Genomic DNA, 19,091 nt, shown 5'->3' on the forward strand with positions numbered 1-19,091 from the left:
CACAGAAGGCCAGCAGCCATCACCTGCACCATGGATGGATACAGCGCCTTCTCTCATCTCTTGTCCAAGCAACCTCATCGTCTCCGGGTGATTATGAGATAACCTCGCCAATATCCACGTAGGCAGGCTTCCACGGTGCGGCATCCTCTGCAAGGGTATCGCTGGGCACGGCGACGACGCCAGGACTATACAGATACCAAGCCTTCAGGGCGTTCATGGCGGCAATCTTCCGTGCCGAGTCGAGATCCGGGCCGGTGCCTTCGCCAAGCTTATCTCTCCCGCTGTAGATACCGACCACGAACACTGGTGTCCTACTCAAGCGACCAGTCTCGCTCTCCAGGCGGGCGACTGGGAGCTCAAAATCCTCTCTGGCGCACAGACGGGCCAGCTCTCGCGTGGGAATCTTAAACTCGAAGAGGCTGGCCAGGTCTAGGGTCCGCGAGAGAAAGTGCGGCTTGATGAAGTTCTTGGCAGCCTCGCGACCGCAGTGCAGGTAAACGGCACCGACAACGGCCCTCACGAAGTTGGCATGAGCGTTCGTGGGCATATCCTTGACAAGCATCTCCTTGGAGTTCTTGTCATTGCGCATCTCGAGAGCGCCCGTCTTATCCGAGACAGATGACTGGCCAGGGACCAGGTCACCAAAGGCGTCGTCGTACATGACACGACTGCTCATACCCCTCCGCCACTTGTAGCGCTGGATCTCGGCGCTCTCGGCACGAACGTAGCCCCAGCTGGTGTGCATGGCGGTGGGCTTGTTGATATCGAATTGCAGCAGACCCGGATCGACCTCCTCGCCAGGCGAGGCCGTGGCCTCGACACCCCAGGCGCGCGCAATCTGGTGCAGCACGGGGTTGCCCACGTAGCCCTTCATGGCGGTGAAGAGTATGGTCATGGGGAGACGGGGGTACTTGGTGATGAGGAACTCGGAGGCGTGGTTGTTGAGGAGAGCGGCGCCGATGCAGGCGAGGTTCGCATTGTTGAACCTGGGGTGTGCGTCGGCGGAAGGGTCGATCAGGGCGCGGGCCAGGGTCTCGACCGGTATCTTGGGGGAAAGAGAGAGTCGTGCATGCAGGGCGGCGAGCTTGGCCGAGTACTTTGCCCTCGCAGGGGGTGGTGAGGGCAGCGACGTCGACCTCCGCATGAGCTCCTTTGGCGAGAGGGCGTCTTCATCCTCGACGTCCAACGAGAGGGGCTCGCGGCCCGAGACGGCGCTGGCGTACCCTCTCGTGCACAGCGCCGGTGTCGTCGAGCTCGATATCCTCGATACTCTGGCAGCTCTCGGGGCGCCGGCAAGCAGTTGGCTCGCTAGCCTTGTCCTCCTCATCTTGGAAAATTAGGGACTAGAAAGAAAAAAACACGGCTGCTCCTCCCTCCAGCCGGCAGTGACGGAGACTCGGGAAGCGGTAGAGGTCGCCGGGGCTTCGGAGGACGAACTGTCGCGGCTCGTGGTGCGTCTGCGTCTGCGTCGGCGTCGAGGTCTCGTGTCTACATTAGCTCAGGAAAAAGTTTCGAATTGAAGCTGCCGTCGGGCCAGGGATTCTCTGAGCGGCGCCCCAGCGCGCCAATGGCCTGTGCACCTTTGTGCACTACCCACACTTGTGCATTAACTAGACGTAGTCTGGGACTAGTTATGTACATATGCACTGTCTCTTCTGTGCACAAGTTCGCCGGAATAACCCTGGCTAATCCCCGTCTGCCGGCCGGCCTCTCCAGCTCTCCCAATCAACTCCGAGCAATTGGTGACGACCTCAGTCGAGCTCTTCGATTTCTCGAGATCCCCCGTCAATTGAACACCCCGAGACTCCATTCATCATACCCAAGACAAGATGGTCAGTCGCATTTCCCACTCCCTCTGTGTTCACCAGCTAACGCGAACCAGGGTGGTGGTCCAAGAGTCCCGTAAGCCGACGAGCGAACCCGCGAATACACAGTCCCCCTCCAAAGCTACCTGTCCCTCTGACCGTGTGTGCAAAACCCAGGTACCCCAAGCACGTCTGGTCGCCCAGCGGTGGTTGGTACGCCCAGCCGTCCAACTGGAAGGCCAACACCGCCGTCTTCAGCGCCGTCATCGTCGGCATCACCGCCCTGGCCTGGAAGCTGAGCGCCGAGCGCGAGACCCGTCACAACTTCCCCGAGCCGGGACGCTTCTTCCCCAGCAGATAGTACGTCTCTCCCTGCCCTCTTCTACGGAGAAGTACTTCATAAGCATAAGGCGAATTCCTCCAATTGTCAAATGCGGCTAACGTTGCCGGCGCTTCCCCAGTTGGAGCAAGCAGATCATCGAGCACGAGAAGGCAGAGGCCGCCAAGAAGGGCGGTTCGTGATGCGGCAGAATCGAGAGATGGGGACGTCCTACCTGTACATAAGCAACTAGATGTGCGAATAGAAGGAATTGATCAAGATCCGATGTTCGAGTCCTGATGCGCGTCACGTTTGCTTGAATTGTTGATGTCTCGTACTCAAGAACTTAAACGTAACTATAATAGCTCTTCCGACATGCAACACGGCGCCGGCACCATTGGCTATTTGTTTTCATGAGACTACAACACTGGTTGCATGGAGTACTCATTCTCATGTCAAGCGAGAGGGTTGCAGCCATGGAGGGACCTGCAGTCAAGTCTGATGATCTTGATATCTGGGTATCAACTATTCTCTACACCATGCTCCCCATCACGCCGTAATTAATTGGTACATACTGTTTTAGGTTCCCCGTCCTGTAAACAGAGCTAAATCAACTGAAATGATCGCCTTCGCCTAACTTACCCTCGATCCCTAGCCTGCGTAGCCGGCTCCGCTTCTCCTGCTTCACAGCATCTTCTCGCTCCTCCCTTATCCTCTTCCGACGCTCGTAGACAGCGCGTATGCATCCCCTGATCTGCTCCTTGCCCTCGTCATAGTTGGCCCGTGCGAGTTCAACCACCTTGTCGATCTGCTCAGGTGTGTAGATGAAATTCCACGTGCTCATATAGTCGCTCTTGGCAGGGTCGACGCCCTCCACCTTGGGGTTAGCCATGAAGGGCAGGTAGACGACGGCAAGCCCTGCATCGGGCTCGACGAGCTGCCACTTATTCGACTCATCGACGGCCTTGCTTGGCGGGGGAGGTTCTGACGACCGCTCCTGGCTTTTTCCAACCCAGATAGTGCAGTAGCCCAGGTCCGAATCTTCGGGGTGCGACTGGTTGTGTATAGCCTTCTTCTTCTGATCAGCCGGATCGATCGCTTCGCCTGCCTCATGGGCCTGCTGGGCCTTGCGTAATCTCGCATCCGCATCGGCTGCACTATCGGCCTGTGCGGCTGCGAGTTCCTGTTCCGCCTGCTCGGGCTTTTCACCCGCCTTGGGCCAGCCTACGCCCACAGGCCATCCTTTGATCCCTCGCTGACGGGCGTATCCGTCAGCGACAGAGAGCCAGTTGTCTGTTTTGATGTCGGCAGATGCGTCAAAGGCAATAATGACGTCGACATCGCGTCCAGGCCGGAGTAGAGGATAGATCGGCAGGTTGTTGGACATCCCCGCATCCATGAGTTGAATATGGGGGCTTTTGGCTATGGCAGTCGGTGTTGTAAAGCGGAGTTGGTCTTCCATTCCATACGCAAAATTGGGGATTTGTGCAGGATCGATAGGATGGACCTTCGAAAGATCCTCGTTGTGCCCATGCACCATCTCATCAACCGTGCCAAAACCGGCGAGACTCTTGACAATGGGTCGAATCTCGCGGTAGTAGTGGCTTAACGTTGCGCAAAACGCAGACCCAAAGATACCCATCAAGAGCGGCATCCGGAGTTCAGGCAGGTGGAATCCATTCTCGGGTGGCACGTCTACTCCGTTCTCAAAATTACGTCCCATGGCCCATGTCGGAATGCCGGCGTTGAATTCCTCGCAGAAAAACTCGTAGGGAGTCATCTCGAACCATTGGAACCATGCCTCCTGCTTAGCCACTTCTTTGGCTTTCTCAGAGGCGTGCCCTTCCGCTGCAGTAACACCTTCGATGTCAGGGATCTCATGCCGAACCGCAGTGTAGATCGGTAGCGGGTTCTGTCCGTATTTGATGTACTCTCGCTGGTTTGACATTTTGAAGTCGCGATCATTTATTGCCAACTCGCCCTTTGGGACGAGCAGCCTCGCCGCCAAGAGGATACCATAGACGTCGACGAGGCCAATATCCGCGTTTGGGTCGCCTTTCAATTTCTCAACCATACCACTTAGAAGCAACTTGTTCGTCGGTGCCGACAGAACGGAAGCAAAGGCTGCGGGCGGGTATGCGATGTGGACGCCCAGCCGAGCTTTTATGTGGTCGATGACTCGTTCCAGTCTGCGTCCAGTGAAGGAAGAATGGTAAAGTGCCTGGAGCCAGCATGACCCGCTGACACCGGAAGTGTATGTCACACAATCAAAGAGTCCGTCTTCTTGTGTGGCAAGCATTGACCCTGTCCCTGCAACCAATGCCCTGAGACCTCCACCAGAGCCGCACATGGCAATGGTTGGCACGTCGTCGGGATGCACATCCCTTTCGTCCAGTCCAAGGTAGCGCGCCAAGGCCATAGTTGCGACTCTTTTCCGGCGCGCGAGGAACTCCTTTTCCTCGTCACAAAGCTCATCCGAAACACGGACCTTGGCCTTGTACCGGATCTCGGGGTTGATGAACGGATCGTGGGCCTCGTTCCATATCTCATCTGCGATGGAGCCGGGTGACATTGACAGCTCCCGCTGTAGCTTGTTGAGGTAGACCGGCAGACCCTTGGACCAGTCCGGGAGTATCATGTCGACCATGCGGTCCGACAGAGAGGCCCATTCTATGTCTGTGATGGTCGACAGATCCTTGAACTTGCTGGTAAAAGCGGTCCACGCCGTAGAGTCCACGGGCGGCTCATCCTGCTTCACAGACTGCACACTTTCCTCAGTCTCACGCCCGAGTCGAGCGCGGTGCAGTTCTTCGCCTGGATAGAGCGAGTATATAAGTAAGCTACCAAGACCGAGGACCGGCACCACGATTCCGAAGGGGCCATTACCGGGTTTTCCATCCTGTTGCTGCCGGCTTTTTCCAGTCGTAAAGAAGGTCCGTGGTAGTTGGCCTTTGTCCAACCCTCGAGACTGACCAACGCGTGCAACGGATGCGTTGCGCACCTTGGCGGTCCAGGTTGTAATTGGCGCCGAGTGACAGCTGCTGCGTGAGAGCCATACGCGGTGCCTCGCGCGACAGGGCTGCAATCCCTGGTATAGCCTCATCATCGCGTACCATTCATCAAATGTGCAACGAGTGACTGCCCAGACACCTCCTGCCTTTTAGACGTAATCGAGTCCGGAGGTAAATTCCGCGCATCGACTGACCTGGCAATTAGTTCGCGAGCTTGTCCAGCTAGGGTGACATCATTGACGGGTAGTTTGCGACTAAAGGTATTATAGATCAATTGGTGCATGAATTTCGGGCTTATGTAACTATCAGGGTTAATTTCATTTGGGACAAAATATCTCAGCTCAACACGTTTGACGATCTGCTCCGATCGTGTATCTTTGCCATCTAACGAAGGGATTTTCTTTCTTTCTCTACCTTCTCCCCCCATCCCCCCCCCCTCGCTCCAATTTTATATCCAATATTACATAAACAGCTTTGAAAATATACCTTTACCTCCTTGTGCGCGCTTAAATCATCGTCCACGCCGCACACTGCACGTAGATACCCTGGCATCTAGGTACAGCAAGTGTACAGATGAGATCCATATGCTGTATGAAACTCGAGGATATGAACTTGAGTCTTTTTGTGTTACAGGAGAAGTCGAAATGACGCAGCCAGCGGCTACACTACTTGCCGCTGATAATGGGCAATGGAACTGTTTGGGTTTGAGTGCAGGGACTTCAAGTTCGCCTTGGTTATTCAAGAGAACGCTGGCCCTGCATGTAGCAAACCTTCTGAAACGTAGAGCCTTCTGTATATACAGTGATGGCGAGTCACATGTAGCAGCCTGCTCACTTTAACCTCTGATTCCAGGTCGGAAGCAGGCTGTGGATGGCGCAGCGTGTGTAACTTACCCCTGCTGGTGTGCGTTGCTTTTGGCCAACAAGGCAAACCATGAATACCGTCGATCGTGCAAAGACTTTAGTGGCGGCAGTACAGTCGCAGCTCTCATGCCTTGTACAGTTTAATCGTGGTGGAATTCAAACTTGGGCCGATCACAGTGCGTGGGCTTGGTAACAAAAATATCTAGACAAGAACACATTCCCAATTGACGCCAGTGACCTTGGAATAGATTAAAGCACGAACCTCTCGGGAAAAGTACCTAAATACACCATAAACCCTAGATATACATAAAAACAACAAGTTGGCCACATATAAGTCTGCGCTTGGAATAATTCTCTTTTGTGGCACATCATTTAGGCAGGGAAAGTATGACTTGTGGTGCCGTCGCAGTGGGTGTCTCCGACGATGCTTGACCAGTTGTACCACCCGTTTTCCTAGTGAAAAGCCCAGCGATTTTATTAAACAATTGGCGGTGCATCTGTTGGCCATTGCCAAAGTCCCATATGATGAAAATCAGAAACGTCGTTGGCACCGTGCATGCCCAATATATCCAAAAGTTCTCAGTGACAACCCCGGGTCGATCCCAGTCCAGCGAGGGTATCGCAAAGAGAGCAGCGAAGAAGGTCGCGGGAAGAAAGCCCATAGTCATCAGAGCAATGACCTTCATGTCAGAGGTGTCCTTCTTGGCATCCTCGGCCAGGTCTTTCGAAGCACGAGCTATATCTGCTAGATCTTTGTTCGTGCGGCTTATAAGAGTGGAGATCTAAAGAAGTAATGGATGATAATCAGCATCAAGCCAGTTTGAGCGCTCTGACCAGGTCAGGTATACTCACCACCGAGAATTGTGCGCGTGCTCGCTCATCGAAGCTCTTGCCAGAGTGCCTAATCGTCCGAATGCGCTGTTCCAGCAGTCCCACAGCTCGACCGAAGGACTTGGTGCACGCGTCGTAATTATCCCGGCATATCTCAGGAGCTTCTTCATCAAACCATTGATCCCAATAATTTCGAGACTTTAGACTATCTGCCATTGCCTCGATCATGTCAATGGTTTTAGTGACGTTGGCGAATACCCCGATGCTCCTCGCTATACTTTGGCATGCATCTGTGAGTTTCGCAAGTTTCTCGCTGGAAAGAGATTCGTTGGCTTGAACATTGAGCTCTCCCCGTGTGGTAACCCTCTCTCTTCTTGTCAATAGTTGAGCATGGGTGCGTGCATCTGGCTGGCCGTAGGCATTGCCGAGTCTTGCCTTCTGACTAAGATATGCGTTTTCTTTCTTGATCCAGAAACCATGACCAGTAGCGTCCTCAATGTCACCAATTTTGTGACTCTCCTTGACCAGAAGTATGTCAAGGTGAGAAATCAAGTCCGCTATACTGATGCATGCTAGTGACAGAGGGTGGTACAGGTGCATCTCCTTTAGCATAGGCAGAGCGAAGTTGCCGTCTGCATCTTTTAACTTAGAGCTGCTTTCGAACTCACTTCGCTCACAGACCATGCCCCTGGTTTCGAAAGTTTTCGTATCGAAGGACCATACCAACATGTATAGATATTCCTTGACCATGAACGTGTATAAGCCGTTCGTGTTGTCCACACAGTACCATCCTGATCTTGAGGATATTAGATAACCGAGCACAGAGTCGTCCAGGCGTAAATATTTCGTCAACTCCGTGGTTCTTGGCCGATCTTCCGAAATCAATTTCCATATATCACGAGGGAAATAGACCAGGTTCAGCGAAGCTCTGCTTGTGCCGGTATCGAACAGCTGCGCCGTCTCGATCTTCTCAAAAAGCGTGCGGAGTTCGATAGTTGTTTCTGTCGTCTGGCCACCACTGGACGCAGATGCGCTGACAATTCTGATATGATGATCTGGGCCAGCCTCTTGACGAGGTCCGCTGAACGATTGGCGTGAAATGCACTGGAGTATCTCCATGATGGCGCTCGGACTGGCTCAGAAACGATCTGAGGCGGCGACTTGTGCTCAGCAACGTTCAGAAGGACTCTCGGCGTCGAGCATGTCTACTTATCTGGCTGTCCCTCTCTGTGAGCTGCGAGAAGCCTGATCCAGCAGGCTGCATGTTTCGCCAGCCCAGCCCCTGGTCAGCTCTTGGGGGCTGAGTTGCATCGTATTGCGCCGTGCAGGGGTTGTATGGGTGTGGCTTGTCAGCTCGAAAAGCCATGAAAGTAGACGTTAAATCATCTCTATCGCAGCATTTTCAGGTACTATCTGAAAGTGATAACTGAAAGCGATAACCCGGAACTTCATCCGCCACTTACTCATTTTCGTTACCGTTGTATGATTGTACAATTTCTGTATTGGCGGGTATAGACGCAAGTGTCTGGTAGGTATCCGCCCCACACCTCTTCCCGCGACAAGGTACATGCTACCGCGGCCCGGCTTCTGAGTATTTGCCAGGGTGCCGGCGGCTACCTGCACTTGCCATCACACCGGTTGCTGAGGACATGCCTGGGTTTGGCGCCACGGGTCGGCTACTAGGACATTCCACACTATACGATTGATCCATGCTCACGTCAAGAGGTGATTAGGCATAGTCTTGGGGCCCAAAGTTGATCAATGGATAATCCCGCCCTATGATTATCACGTAGTGCGTAAATAGGCATTAGCGCAGGATTCACATCTGGTTGCCGAAAGCAGATATATCAGCATTGCATTTATTTTCTACCGACCTATGTCCAACTGTCATACAGGTCGCCATTCTAACTGTGGGATGATGTGCATTCATGGAGCCCCAGCCGCGATCTTCTCAGCCTTTATAAAAAGAGGTACCATAGCAGCCTCTGCTACTCGGAATTTTGGCGCGCCAACCACCTTGAGGATTGCGGAAATGGCGTATGAGTGCGTTGTTAACGAGATAAATGGGGAATCGTCGTTCGAAAATATCTCCTCAAGGAGTTCGCGTTTCCGTGCGACGTGGTCTTCTGGAGTCTCTAAGTAGTCGGCTCTCCAGAGCGAATCAGACTCTGCAAAGCCAGGTTCGATTTGGCACTCGGGGAATGCCTTTGCTATCCAGGACCTGGTACTGCGTTTGTCGCATGTGTGGCCTGTAAGTCGTTCCCTCAAAAGCTCCTTTACTACAGGCTGGAGACTTCGCTGTTGACTCTTAAACACGGGGGCATAAACAAGCCTGGTAGTCTCTAGGCAACGGGCTAGAGGACTCGTGTACAGGGTCCCCGGAAGGGGCATATCGTCGTTCTGAACGCCGTCAATCCAGAACTGCGCGAGCCTCTGAGCCTCGACAATTCCGGAGTCCACAGCACGGGCATCGAGCCAGATGACCTTGCCATCACCCTCAAGATGAGCCCAGTAATCCTGGAGACATTAGCGACTAGTCATGTGGAAGTGAGTATGACGACCTACGTTCCATGCATCCGTGCCAACTTGCTCCATGAAGATATTGTGTACTCCGGCCGCATGCCGAATTAAAAACAACAATTTGTAAGACTCACCATGCTCATTCCTTTCATTGAGCCCTTGTAAATATTCTGTAAACCCCCTCCACGAAGGCCGTTGTTCACCACTGGACGGACCCTCAGGCGCGGCGCCATACCCCCGTCCTGTAATCCCAAGGTTTGGGAGAGTTTGAACTTTGGCGTCAGGATAAAGCTCAGCGGCCTTTACGTAATCTACGAAAAACCCAGGCATAAAAGAGAACTTGTACTCGTAAGATGTCTTGGCTATGTATTCAGTCAGCCGGAGCAATTGGACGGGAACCGCACGGCTGTTGGTCATCGCCATGGAACACTTACATCGTGGTTTGAGCATAGACTTTATGCTCGAAGTTTGATACTCGGTCGGTATTACGGACTCGTCCGCATCTGATTTTGGCCCGTTATTCGGCTCGAGGGATGCGGTGGTGTTGTCGGTGCCGGCCTGGTTGGTTGCGGTTAGTCCCCGCTTTCCCTCTCGGAGGAAGCGTAGTCGCTGGCATACCACTGGTAACATTGCTCATTGCGCTATGAGCCAAGTCAATCGCCCTCAGCCAGTTACTCATCTGGGGGCAGAGGCGGACTCGTCAGTGTGGTTTCCGGCCCGTTTTCTAGACCAGAGCCCGGAATCCATATCCTGCGCTCGTGGGGGAGATGGATCGAACGAATCAATTGTGCAGCTTGTCATGTGGTGGTTGGCGTTGGCAGGGCCAGCTGGAGCCTTGTGCCTCGTGACGCACTGTACCCTTGGGTTTGAAAAGAATTACCCCCACACGCCTCGGAAGCTCATTCACAAAGAAACCAGGCTGACAATAGAATCACGTATGTCGTAACTTCTGCTAGTTGGCGAGTCAGACCATAGAGGGAATGCGTAGTACTTGGCCATATTAAACACTGCATCGCGTGTTCAGTGTGATTTCCTCCAGACTATATCAGCACTGTGCAGATTGCGGACAAGTTAAATCGTTGCCCGCTATTTGGTTTATAAATCAGCAAGATTAGTTGTATGCAACCAAAAGTCGCATTCTGGCTTCCTGAGTCAGCTATTATTGTTATTCTCAAGTCTAGAAAAATAGAGATTGATGCTGAAGTAGTGTTCCTTAAACATAGGCTTTAGATAGTTCTATTGCGGATGAAGGATCCTGATTTTCCATATAACCCGTTCTGGAACGTACCTAGGCATATAAGCGAATAAATTAAACGCGACCTACTCAGGGAACACATGAACAGTTACAAAGTGATGCAGGGAGTTGAACAGCTGAAAACGCGCCACGAGAGCCAAACAAAAAAAAAAAAAAAAAAAAAAAAAAAAAAACAGAATGTAAAGCGAGACTAGATCTCCGATGCAGGGAATCGAACCCTGGGCCAGGGAGTGAGAATCCCTAATGTTAACCACTACACCACACCGGACTTGCTGCATGTTTGTTGACTGGGTGTCTTTTTGCATACAGCAAATGATGATGGAAAGAGAGGCTCAGGCCGTATCAATTCCAGTGCTTCTCTTATTCGTGAAACAAACGAACTTTCCAAGTGTGTTTCGTCATGGAAGGAGCGCGTTTGCAATGTCGCCTGCCCAAGAGGGCCGCAAGCAAACGGGTCATCCGACTCACGGATTCGACTCACGGGTCTGGAGTGGGCCGCCATGAAAACCTTCAAGCCACCAACTGGCGGGTTGCCCTATAGTTCTGAGATAGGCCCTCATGCCCAGCTATTTACTCTTTTGTCACAATTCATCCAACCTCCAGGCCGCCTGTCGGAACGACTTACAGCCGACGTGGATATTCTGTGGGATATATAAGCTTCCCTGCGTTCCTTTCTCACTGTGGTCGACTACTCTGGCACCAGCACCAGCCTACCGCAGGATACCGATGTGTATCACGAACCCGGCGTTGGACCGTAGCTCTTCTGTCAGAGCCGACTCGGGAACCCGCCAGGTCCGGAAGTGCTTGTGGAACTCCTTCATCCATCCCTCAAAGATCTCTGGGTCCCGGAGTTGTTGGGCAACAATGCAGATAGTCGGCGTTTGAGGAGACTGTGTTGCGGAATCTGAACCACCGAGCTTGCAAACATCAACGCAGGTCTCCACCAACGGCCGGATCAGAGCATCGTTATAGATGCAGTCGCACGCGATGACGACGTCGAAGCTCTTGGCATCATCAGATCCCGTGAGATCAGACGTGACCTCGTCCAGCTCCCAGTCCAGGGACGCGAATCTCAGATTGTCCTTTGACGACGGTGCCGCCGGGGTTTTCCTCTTCCGCCGCGTGCCTGGAGCGCTGGAAGACATGTTGCTCATGTTCTCTGCCAGATTGCTTTCCACGAACTTGGACACATAGGGCTGATCTGTCAAGACATATCTGGACACGGACGGCGCAAGCACCAATCCTGTAAGACCAGAGATTCCGCAGCCGAGTTCGATCACATTCGACGACGGACCCAAGGCGCCAATCTTCCAAAGGGGATTCCTAGGTGATGCTATCCACTCTGCAAACATGGGAGTGACCTTCCAAAGTACTGGTCGAGGTTGATTAATTACATGAAGACTCTCCGTTCGCCAGTGGCCACAGAGGGAGACCTACCAGCACCGGTGGTCCCACCAGCGCGGTTCGACGATAGAACTGTTGGGGACTGGTGAATCACATAATCCTTTCCAGCAACAGTCAACTCGAGAGTAGTGGCCCTCGAGTCGACAAAGCCGAGATTCTGCGATGGTATTTCTTGGCTGAAAAGAAGGAAAGCCTCTGTCATTGCTGTAAGCCAAAGAGTTTTCGTTATAGGGTTGATGATTCCAGCGCTCCAATCAAATTACCTTCTTCCGGATCCTCCACTTCGGATCCGAACGTAAGATGTAGTTCGTCCATTGCTATAGTACAACTAGCATGCGCAAAACGCGTCTTCAGGGGTGCTGCCACTCGGGGGTGTGTGTTGCCAAGTGCTTCAGGCACTGGCTGGGGCAATGCTCGCCAAGATGGTGTTGCAGCTTGACCAAGAATCCTTTCTTGGCGCAAGCGTCCGTACATACACTGCAACTCTAAAAGCTCGCGGGCCTGTCGTGGTGGGAAAGCCTTTGGCTATCCAAGTATCAAATCACACGCTATTGCCTCGCAGTGGATACACGTGTTGAGCAACAAGGTCTCTAGGGTGGCGTAGGCAAGGCTTGCGACTGATGAAGCGGCCTGCTTCGCTGTCGTTGTGACTTAGATCAAGACTGTGGCTGTAACTCCATAATGCAGTGGTGGTTTAGTCTGTCGTTTGGAGATATCGCCAAGATGTATGGCTCTGCAGAGGAGATGAGCAATCAGGGGTCTTGCTCTGGACGCCAATTCGCTTTGAGCAACCCGACTGAGCGTAACTCGTAGCGAGAAGTCAATGACGGGTTCCCCTGCAGATTCCTATCTGCGTGCCAGTCAATTAAACTAAGTTAAAAAGGTATGCCCTACAAGGCCCCAGTCAACCAGTAGGGCGGCACTGATTTTCGGTACGGCTCCAACTTCTCAACGGCATGCTTAGGGTGAGAGCTTGGACGTTTCTGGGGACCGTGTACGTGCATGCGTGGTGTGCTGTGAGCTCATTACTGGCCAGGCTGGTTGAGTCGTCCTGTCCCCAGCTACGTAGAAGACACGTTCAGTATCGGATCAGACTTTCAGCAAGATGGGGGGTTTACAGCTGATCTTGACGGGCAGGACCCGAGAAGCCCTCTCGTTCCTGAGGCACGATTACCCCGTAGCCTGCGCAGACTGGCAGCGGTGCCTCGGAATCGATGGCAATGCAGCCCAGCAGCATGAGCACAGAGCTCGGCATCGAGGGTTGCATTTTGGAGCTGGGGTTTAGCATGAGGGGTCTTGTCCGCTTCAGGCCTGGGGCGGGCTTGATCAGGCGTGATTGGCTCTCGGCATCGCTGGGCGGGCGCCGGTCGCTGGGGGGGGGCCAGCGCCGGGGGGTTGGGGCAGACTGGCAGGTTTGCAGATGGGACAATTGTTTTCGTCATAGTACCTCTGGGACCTCTGGGACCTCTGGGATCTCTGGGGAAGCTCAGGCCAAGACGAGGCCCCATAGGTCCGCCGTGGTCTCCGTCCCAAGCCAGTTGAGCAGATTCCAGAAAAGTAGAGGGCGAACGCACCCCGTAGGCACCGTAGGCCCTCCTTGGCACCGCCGTCGACCAGCGACGCCGACCAAATACCAAGAAGACCATCACCTTCGAAGGCTTGACAAGACCGCCTCCCAGTCCCGTGTCTCAAGCAGCTGAGCAGCGAACGTGCTTGGCTTGGAAGTTGGAACCGCCGTCCCTCCCCATCCCCTCCTACCTCACGAGGTCCCCTTTGATGCTTTCTCTCTTCGGATCGGCACCGAAACATCCTCAAACCCGCCGCACCTGCGTCACCTTCTCCCAACTACAACAACAATAATACATACCCAACTACCCCGTCAACCTCCCCCCCGCTTCCCCCCTCGCTCAGGCGGCCCTGACCCATCTGTCACCATGTCGTGGGCGGAATCAAAATTCAAGAATGTGACCCTGCAGCCGCGCATGTCGGCCAAGGGCCCCTACTCCATCGAAACCCCCGGAGCAGAGCCCGTCGAGGGCGAGACCATCCCTCGCCGCCTGCCCCAGGCCAAGGACGGCCTCATCTCCAAGCCCGTAGACAACATCTCGACCGTCTACGAGCTGGTGCGCGTGAGCGCCCAGAAGTACGGCAATGCGAAGGCCCTCGGCTCGCGCCGCCTCGTGCGCACCCACCAGGAGACCAAGAAGGTCAAGAAGATCATTGACGGCCAGGAGCAACAAGTCGACAAGAACTGGACCTTCTTCGAGCTCAGCCCCTACGAGTACATCACCTACCACGAATACGAGACCCTCGTCCTGAACATCGGCTCCGGTCTGCGCAAGCTGGGCATGCAGAAGGACGACCGCGTCCACATCTTTGCCGCCACCAGCCAGCACTGGCTCGCCATGTCGCACGCCGCCGCCTCGCAGTCCATGCCCATCGTCACCGCCTACGACACCCTCGGGGAGGAGGGCTTGAGGCACTCCATGGTGGCCACCGGTGCGAAGGCCATCTTCCTCGACCCCCACCTGCTGCCCACCCTCGGCAACGTGCTCAAGGATGCCACAGAGGTGCGCTACGTCATCTGGAACAGCCAGAACCAGGTCAAGGAGGATCACATCAGCGCTCTCAAGCAGAACTTCCCCCAGCTCACAATCGTCAGCTTCAAGGACCTCGAGAAGCTGGGCAAGGAGAACCCCTCCGACCCCGTCCCTCCCCAGCCCGAGGACCTCTGCTGTATTATGTACACGTCCGGCTCGACTGGTACGCCCAAGGGTGTTCCTCTCAAGCACAGAAACGTCATTGCAGCAGTCGCCGGTGTCAGTGTCGTGGTCCAGCCCTACATTGGTCCGGGCGACGGCCTGTTGACCTACTTGCCCCTGGCGCATATCCTCGAGTTCGTCTTCGAGAACGCTTCGCTTTACTGGGGAACCACCATGGGCTACGGCAACCCCAAGACCCTGTCGGACCAGTCGGTGCGCAACTGCGCGGGTGACATTCGCGAATTCAAGCCCTCGGTTCTGGTTGGTGTGCCCGCGGTTTGGGAGAACGTCAAGAAGGGCATCAGTGCCAAGGTCGCGGCCGGGTCCGCTGTCGTGCAGAACATGTTCTGGGGAGCAATGTGGGCCAAGCAGACTCTCATGTCGGCGGGGCTCCCCGGTTCCGGCCTTCTCGATGCCGTTGTCTTCAAGAAGATCAAGGAGGCAACCGGTGGAAAGCTGAAGCTGTGTATGAACGGTGGTGGGCCCATCGCGAGGGACACGCAGAGGTTCATCTCCATGGCCATCGCGCCTATGATCAGCGGGTACGGTCTCACCGAGACCACGGCCATGGGCTGCCTGATGAACCCCATGGAGTGGACGTCGGAGTCGCTCGGTGCCATGCCTGCCTGCATCGATGTCAAGCTGGTCGATTTCCCTGATGCTGGCTACTATGCCACCAACAAGCCCAACCCACAGGGTGAGGTGTGGATCCGGGGTCCCTCGGTGCTGGAGGAGTACTACAAGAACGAGAAGGAAACGGCCGAGGCCATTGCGCCTGGCGGTTGGTTCAAGACGGGTGACATTGGCGAGTGGGATCAGCACGGCCACCTCAAGCTGATCGACCGCAAGAAGAACCTGGTCAAGACGCTGAACGGCGAGTACATTGCGCTGGAGAAGCTCGAGTCCATCTACCGGTCGGCCGCCGTGGTCGCCAACATCTGCGTCTACGCCGACCAGTCCAAGGCCAAGCCCATCGCCATCATCGTGCCCGCGGAACCGGCGCTGAAGAAGCTGGCCGCCGCCACGGGCGTCCCCGACGCCAGCCTCGAGGAGCTGGTCCACAACAAGAAGCTGCAGAGCGCCGTCCTCAAGGAGCTCCAGAACGCCGGCCGCTCCGGCGGCCTGTCGGGCATCGAGATCATCGACGGCGTCGTCATGTCCGACGAGGAGTGGACCCCACAGAACAACCTGGTCACCGCCGCCCAGAAGCTGAACCGCAAGGGCATACTCAACAAGTACAAGAAGGAGGTGGATGTGGCCTACGGCTCCTAGACGCAGGGTGTGAAGAGGCGAGGGCAGCGAAAAAAGAGAAGGAGAGGCTAGCAAAGACCGGGAGCAACGGCGACGCGTGGCAGGGGCTGTTGTCAAAGACGGCCTACGGAGAGAACTCGATAGGACAGGAGAGCGTAGCCTCCTTTTTGTGTTTTATTTTGAAATATCCTTTTTGTTATCCTAATGAAGAGCCTCGGTGTTTAGCTGGTACGGATGGACTGTTCTGTATATAATACCTTGTAGCAACAACACGGAATTCTTCTTCTAATCTTGGATCGCGCCTGCGTCTACCATTTCCAAATACTCGCAAGTTCTATACACATATGCGAAGCTCACCAATGTCGAAAATGCCAGACAGATGTCTTCTGTTCCATGGTGGTGGTTTCCTTCTCAAATAGCGCAAAGGCGACGTGTAGGTCTTTGGGTCAGGCTGGTGCAGGGCAGGGTTGAGAAACTTCACGTAGTCGGTCGCGTGTGCAGGCCCCGAGTCCTTTCCACCCCTTCGCCTCGGGCTTTGGGGAGTTCTCTTCATTTCATTTGCGTCGGAATTCAAATCTCGAGAGCTAGGGTAGAACAAAACCAGGAGGGAAAAGAGCTTGAGAGAGATAACACATGTAGGAAGGGGAGGATTTTTCCTTTCTCACCCCCCCTCCCTTTTCCACCATCCAATCCATCCCGCAAATCCCAGCACCCTTTCCGCGCATGCCGTCTGTCCGTCCGGCCATTCCGACCATCCCGTTGGCCGACTCCCCCGTCTGGTGGGACTTTGCTCCGAGGTTCCCGGCTGGCCCGGTCCGGCGCCGGCGGGTTGCCGCTCATTGTTGCTACATAGCCCATGCCACTCTCGCCTAACAGACCGCGGCGCTCTTGGTCTCTCCCCAAATTTGTTGTTTCCGTTTATAGTTGAGTTTTTTTTCCTTGAGAAGTAAAAGAGGGTTTTATTTAGGGGAGTCGCTCATACCAGGCCGTCGTACAGCGACAAGGCGGAAACGATGGTTTCGTCGCGTTTACTTCCCTCCTTGAATTCCTCCATGTCTAGACTGCCGTTCTCGTCCTTGTCCATCATGCGGAAAATCTTCTTGACGCGCTTCTCGGGGGTATCTTCGTCCTCGGGGAGCTTAACCATGGACCCCACCTGTTGTCAGGTATTGGATTAGCAGACCATTCTTATTACGTGTTTCCTCTTTCGTTTCTTGAGATTCTCGGTCTGTCGGGCTTACCATCTTGTAGATCGCCTCGACAATCTTGAGCATCTCTTCGTAGCTGATCTTGCCGTCGCCGTCGATATCGTAGAGCTGGAAAGCCCAGTCTAACTTGTCCTCCATCTTGCCGCGGCTCGTAACGCTCAGGGCGCAAATGAACTCCTTGAAGTCGATGGAGCCGGACTTGTCGCTGTCAAAGACGTTGAAGACGTAGTCTGCAAACGACGACGGGTCGCCGAAGGGGAAGAACTGGCGGTAGATCTTCTGGAACTCCTCCTTGGTGAGCATGCCCGAGGGGCAGTCCTTGAGGAAGCCTGTTGAGAAAGGGGTTGCCCCGTCAGCAAAGCGTCCGCCTCGGGGGGTATAGGGAGCGCGCATGGGCAGCGTGTCGGTTCGCCAGCGCCTCTACTGACCCTTGTACCATTGTTGCAGCTCCTTCTTGTCAAAGTGCGTCGACTTCTGCAGTTCGGCCAGCTGCTCCTGGGAGAGTTTGGACTGTCTAGCGAGAGGGCAGAGGCGTTAGCAACATGTCCTGCCCTTACGAGATCGTGGGAAGTGTCGGGCCCGTTGGCACACTAATCGTCCACTGCCGGGCCTTATCGCCCGCGGACGCAACGCTGGCTGGCTGGCTGCCCCTCGGCGAGCCGGCGTAATGCGCGCAAAGGCGCCCGGGCTCCCGCGGCTGGCTCATGGGACAGGATGGGAATTCTACTCACGATTTACCCATGTTGGACTCGAGGGAGCGTCGGACGAGGACGCTGTGTAGACGTGTCTAATGGTGCGATTGTGCGAAGGGACAGTGTTGTGGGCGGCTGTCCGCTAGCGACGGCGAGCCGCGTGTTGTCGTATGTACCCAGGGAAAGGAGGGGGAGGGGAAAGTCCAAGGTCACGGAGCGACGTCGCGCATGTGTCGCCAAAGTGAGTGCTCGTCGGCGCGCAACGAGGGTTTGCGTTCAATCAACAAGTATGCGAGTGCACCGGCGCTTCTGCAAGGGACCCGAAAGTTTTCTATGTATGTCGGGGGGGCAGTTGGGAAAGGTAGTCGTCGAGCCGGGCGTTGTGTTATGCGGGCGGCGGGCAGACAGGCAGAAGGGGGGGGGGGGCGCGCGCGAGGGCGGAGGGCGGCCGGGCCTCGTTTTCTTAGTAACACTGGACTGGACGCTGGGGACGCTGGGTACGCTGGCACTGGGGTCTGGCAATCTGGAACTGCGACCTGGACCTAGACCTGACCTGACCTGGAACTGGAAACTGGAAACTGGAACTGGGTCGGACTCTCTACTTGCCAGCCGCTTGGCTCTGGACGGGTCTGGTGGGCGCGTAGGCGGGTGGAGGTAGGCTTGGTAGGCTTGGTAGGCTTGGTAGGCCGTCCAGCAGGTGGTAGACGAGGCTTGCCGCTTCGTAAAACGCCAAGAATATCCTATCCTTAGTTATCACGTGAGAACGAAAGGGACTTTCGACCAGTCGCCGTGTGGTGCGATTGATAATACGAGTGATAAGCAGAGCAGAAGCACTTGCACGCTTCTTGCAGGCGTGTTGTGCAACCTTGTGGTATAGCAATGAAGGGAGCGAAGTGAGTGAAGTGAGATGCTGTGCGGCATGCTGTACGGCATGCTGCCCCTGGTCCAACTTCGGAGGGGGCGTTTCTGGGGCAGTGGAGGGGCAGCGGCGGGACGAACAGCAGCAGGCGAGACGTTTTGCGGCTGATGATGACGATGTAGGTAAGTTAGGTTATGGGTACCTACAGCGACCGCGACAGGTTACGTACGGCCTTTTGCCCCTCCTGGCTGGCTGGCTCGCTGGCTGGTTGGCTAGTCCTTGGACACCTCCTGGCTTCGAGTCCCTACTTG

At 54.9% G+C, this 19,091-nt stretch overlaps 8 protein-coding genes across 8 annotated transcripts; 2 read left to right on the plus strand and 6 right to left on the minus strand.

Moving 5' to 3' along the window:
- Positions 1–91: 91 nt before the first annotated feature.
- Positions 92–1,327, minus strand: JN550_000995 (uncharacterized protein; the record flags this gene model as incomplete). Its single annotated transcript, XM_049308159.1, has 1 exon — positions 92–1,327. The coding sequence occupies one exon, from the start codon at positions 1,325–1,327 to the stop codon at positions 92–94; it is 1,236 nt and encodes a 411-aa protein (XP_049176901.1).
- A 502-nt stretch (positions 1,328–1,829) lies between these two features.
- Positions 1,830–2,327, plus strand: JN550_000996 (uncharacterized protein; the record flags this gene model as incomplete). Its single annotated transcript, XM_049308170.1, has 4 exons — positions 1,830–1,832; positions 1,883–1,902; positions 1,983–2,165; positions 2,267–2,327. The coding sequence occupies 4 exons, from the start codon at positions 1,830–1,832 to the stop codon at positions 2,325–2,327; spliced, it is 267 nt and encodes an 88-aa protein (XP_049176902.1).
- Positions 2,328–2,734: 407 nt separating this feature from the next.
- JN550_000997 (uncharacterized protein) lies at positions 2,735–5,230 on the minus strand (the record flags this gene model as incomplete). The annotated part of the gene is made up of 1 exon (XM_049308181.1): positions 2,735–5,230. The coding sequence occupies one exon, from the start codon at positions 5,228–5,230 to the stop codon at positions 2,735–2,737; it is 2,496 nt and encodes an 831-aa protein (XP_049176903.1).
- Positions 5,231–6,366: 1,136 nt separating this feature from the next.
- JN550_000998 (uncharacterized protein) lies at positions 6,367–7,948 on the minus strand (the record flags this gene model as incomplete). Its single annotated transcript, XM_049308192.1, has 2 exons — positions 6,367–6,780; positions 6,851–7,948. 2 exons carry the CDS (start codon positions 7,946–7,948, stop codon positions 6,367–6,369), a joined length of 1,512 nt encoding a protein of 503 aa, XP_049176904.1.
- Positions 7,949–8,755: 807 nt separating this feature from the next.
- Positions 8,756–9,979, minus strand: JN550_000999 (uncharacterized protein; the record flags this gene model as incomplete). Its single annotated transcript, XM_049308203.1, has 4 exons — positions 8,756–9,346; positions 9,395–9,711; positions 9,784–9,907; positions 9,968–9,979. 4 exons carry the CDS (start codon positions 9,977–9,979, stop codon positions 8,756–8,758), a joined length of 1,044 nt encoding a protein of 347 aa, XP_049176905.1.
- Positions 9,980–11,314: 1,335 nt separating this feature from the next.
- JN550_001000 (uncharacterized protein) lies at positions 11,315–12,323 on the minus strand (the record flags this gene model as incomplete). Its single annotated transcript, XM_049308214.1, has 3 exons — positions 11,315–11,976; positions 12,042–12,212; positions 12,272–12,323. 3 exons carry the CDS (start codon positions 12,321–12,323, stop codon positions 11,315–11,317), a joined length of 885 nt encoding a protein of 294 aa, XP_049176906.1.
- A 1,619-nt stretch (positions 12,324–13,942) lies between these two features.
- On the plus strand, positions 13,943–16,042 carry JN550_001001 (uncharacterized protein; the record flags this gene model as incomplete). The annotated part of the gene is made up of 1 exon (XM_049308225.1): positions 13,943–16,042. One exon carries the CDS (start codon positions 13,943–13,945, stop codon positions 16,040–16,042), a length of 2,100 nt encoding a protein of 699 aa, XP_049176907.1.
- Positions 16,043–16,997: 955 nt separating this feature from the next.
- JN550_001002 (uncharacterized protein) lies at positions 16,998–17,935 on the minus strand (the record flags this gene model as incomplete). Its single annotated transcript, XM_049308236.1, has 4 exons — positions 16,998–17,177; positions 17,263–17,558; positions 17,658–17,743; positions 17,787–17,935. The coding sequence occupies 4 exons, from the start codon at positions 17,933–17,935 to the stop codon at positions 16,998–17,000; spliced, it is 711 nt and encodes a 236-aa protein (XP_049176908.1).
- Positions 17,936–19,091: the final 1,156 nt, after the last annotated feature.

This window comes from Neoarthrinium moseri, assembly GCF_022829205.1.
Source record: "Neoarthrinium moseri strain CBS 164.80 chromosome Unknown scaffold2_Wmoseri_CBS_16480, whole genome shotgun sequence".
In the NCBI taxonomy this organism is placed as follows: Eukaryota; Fungi; Ascomycota; class Sordariomycetes; order Amphisphaeriales; family Apiosporaceae; genus Neoarthrinium; species Neoarthrinium moseri.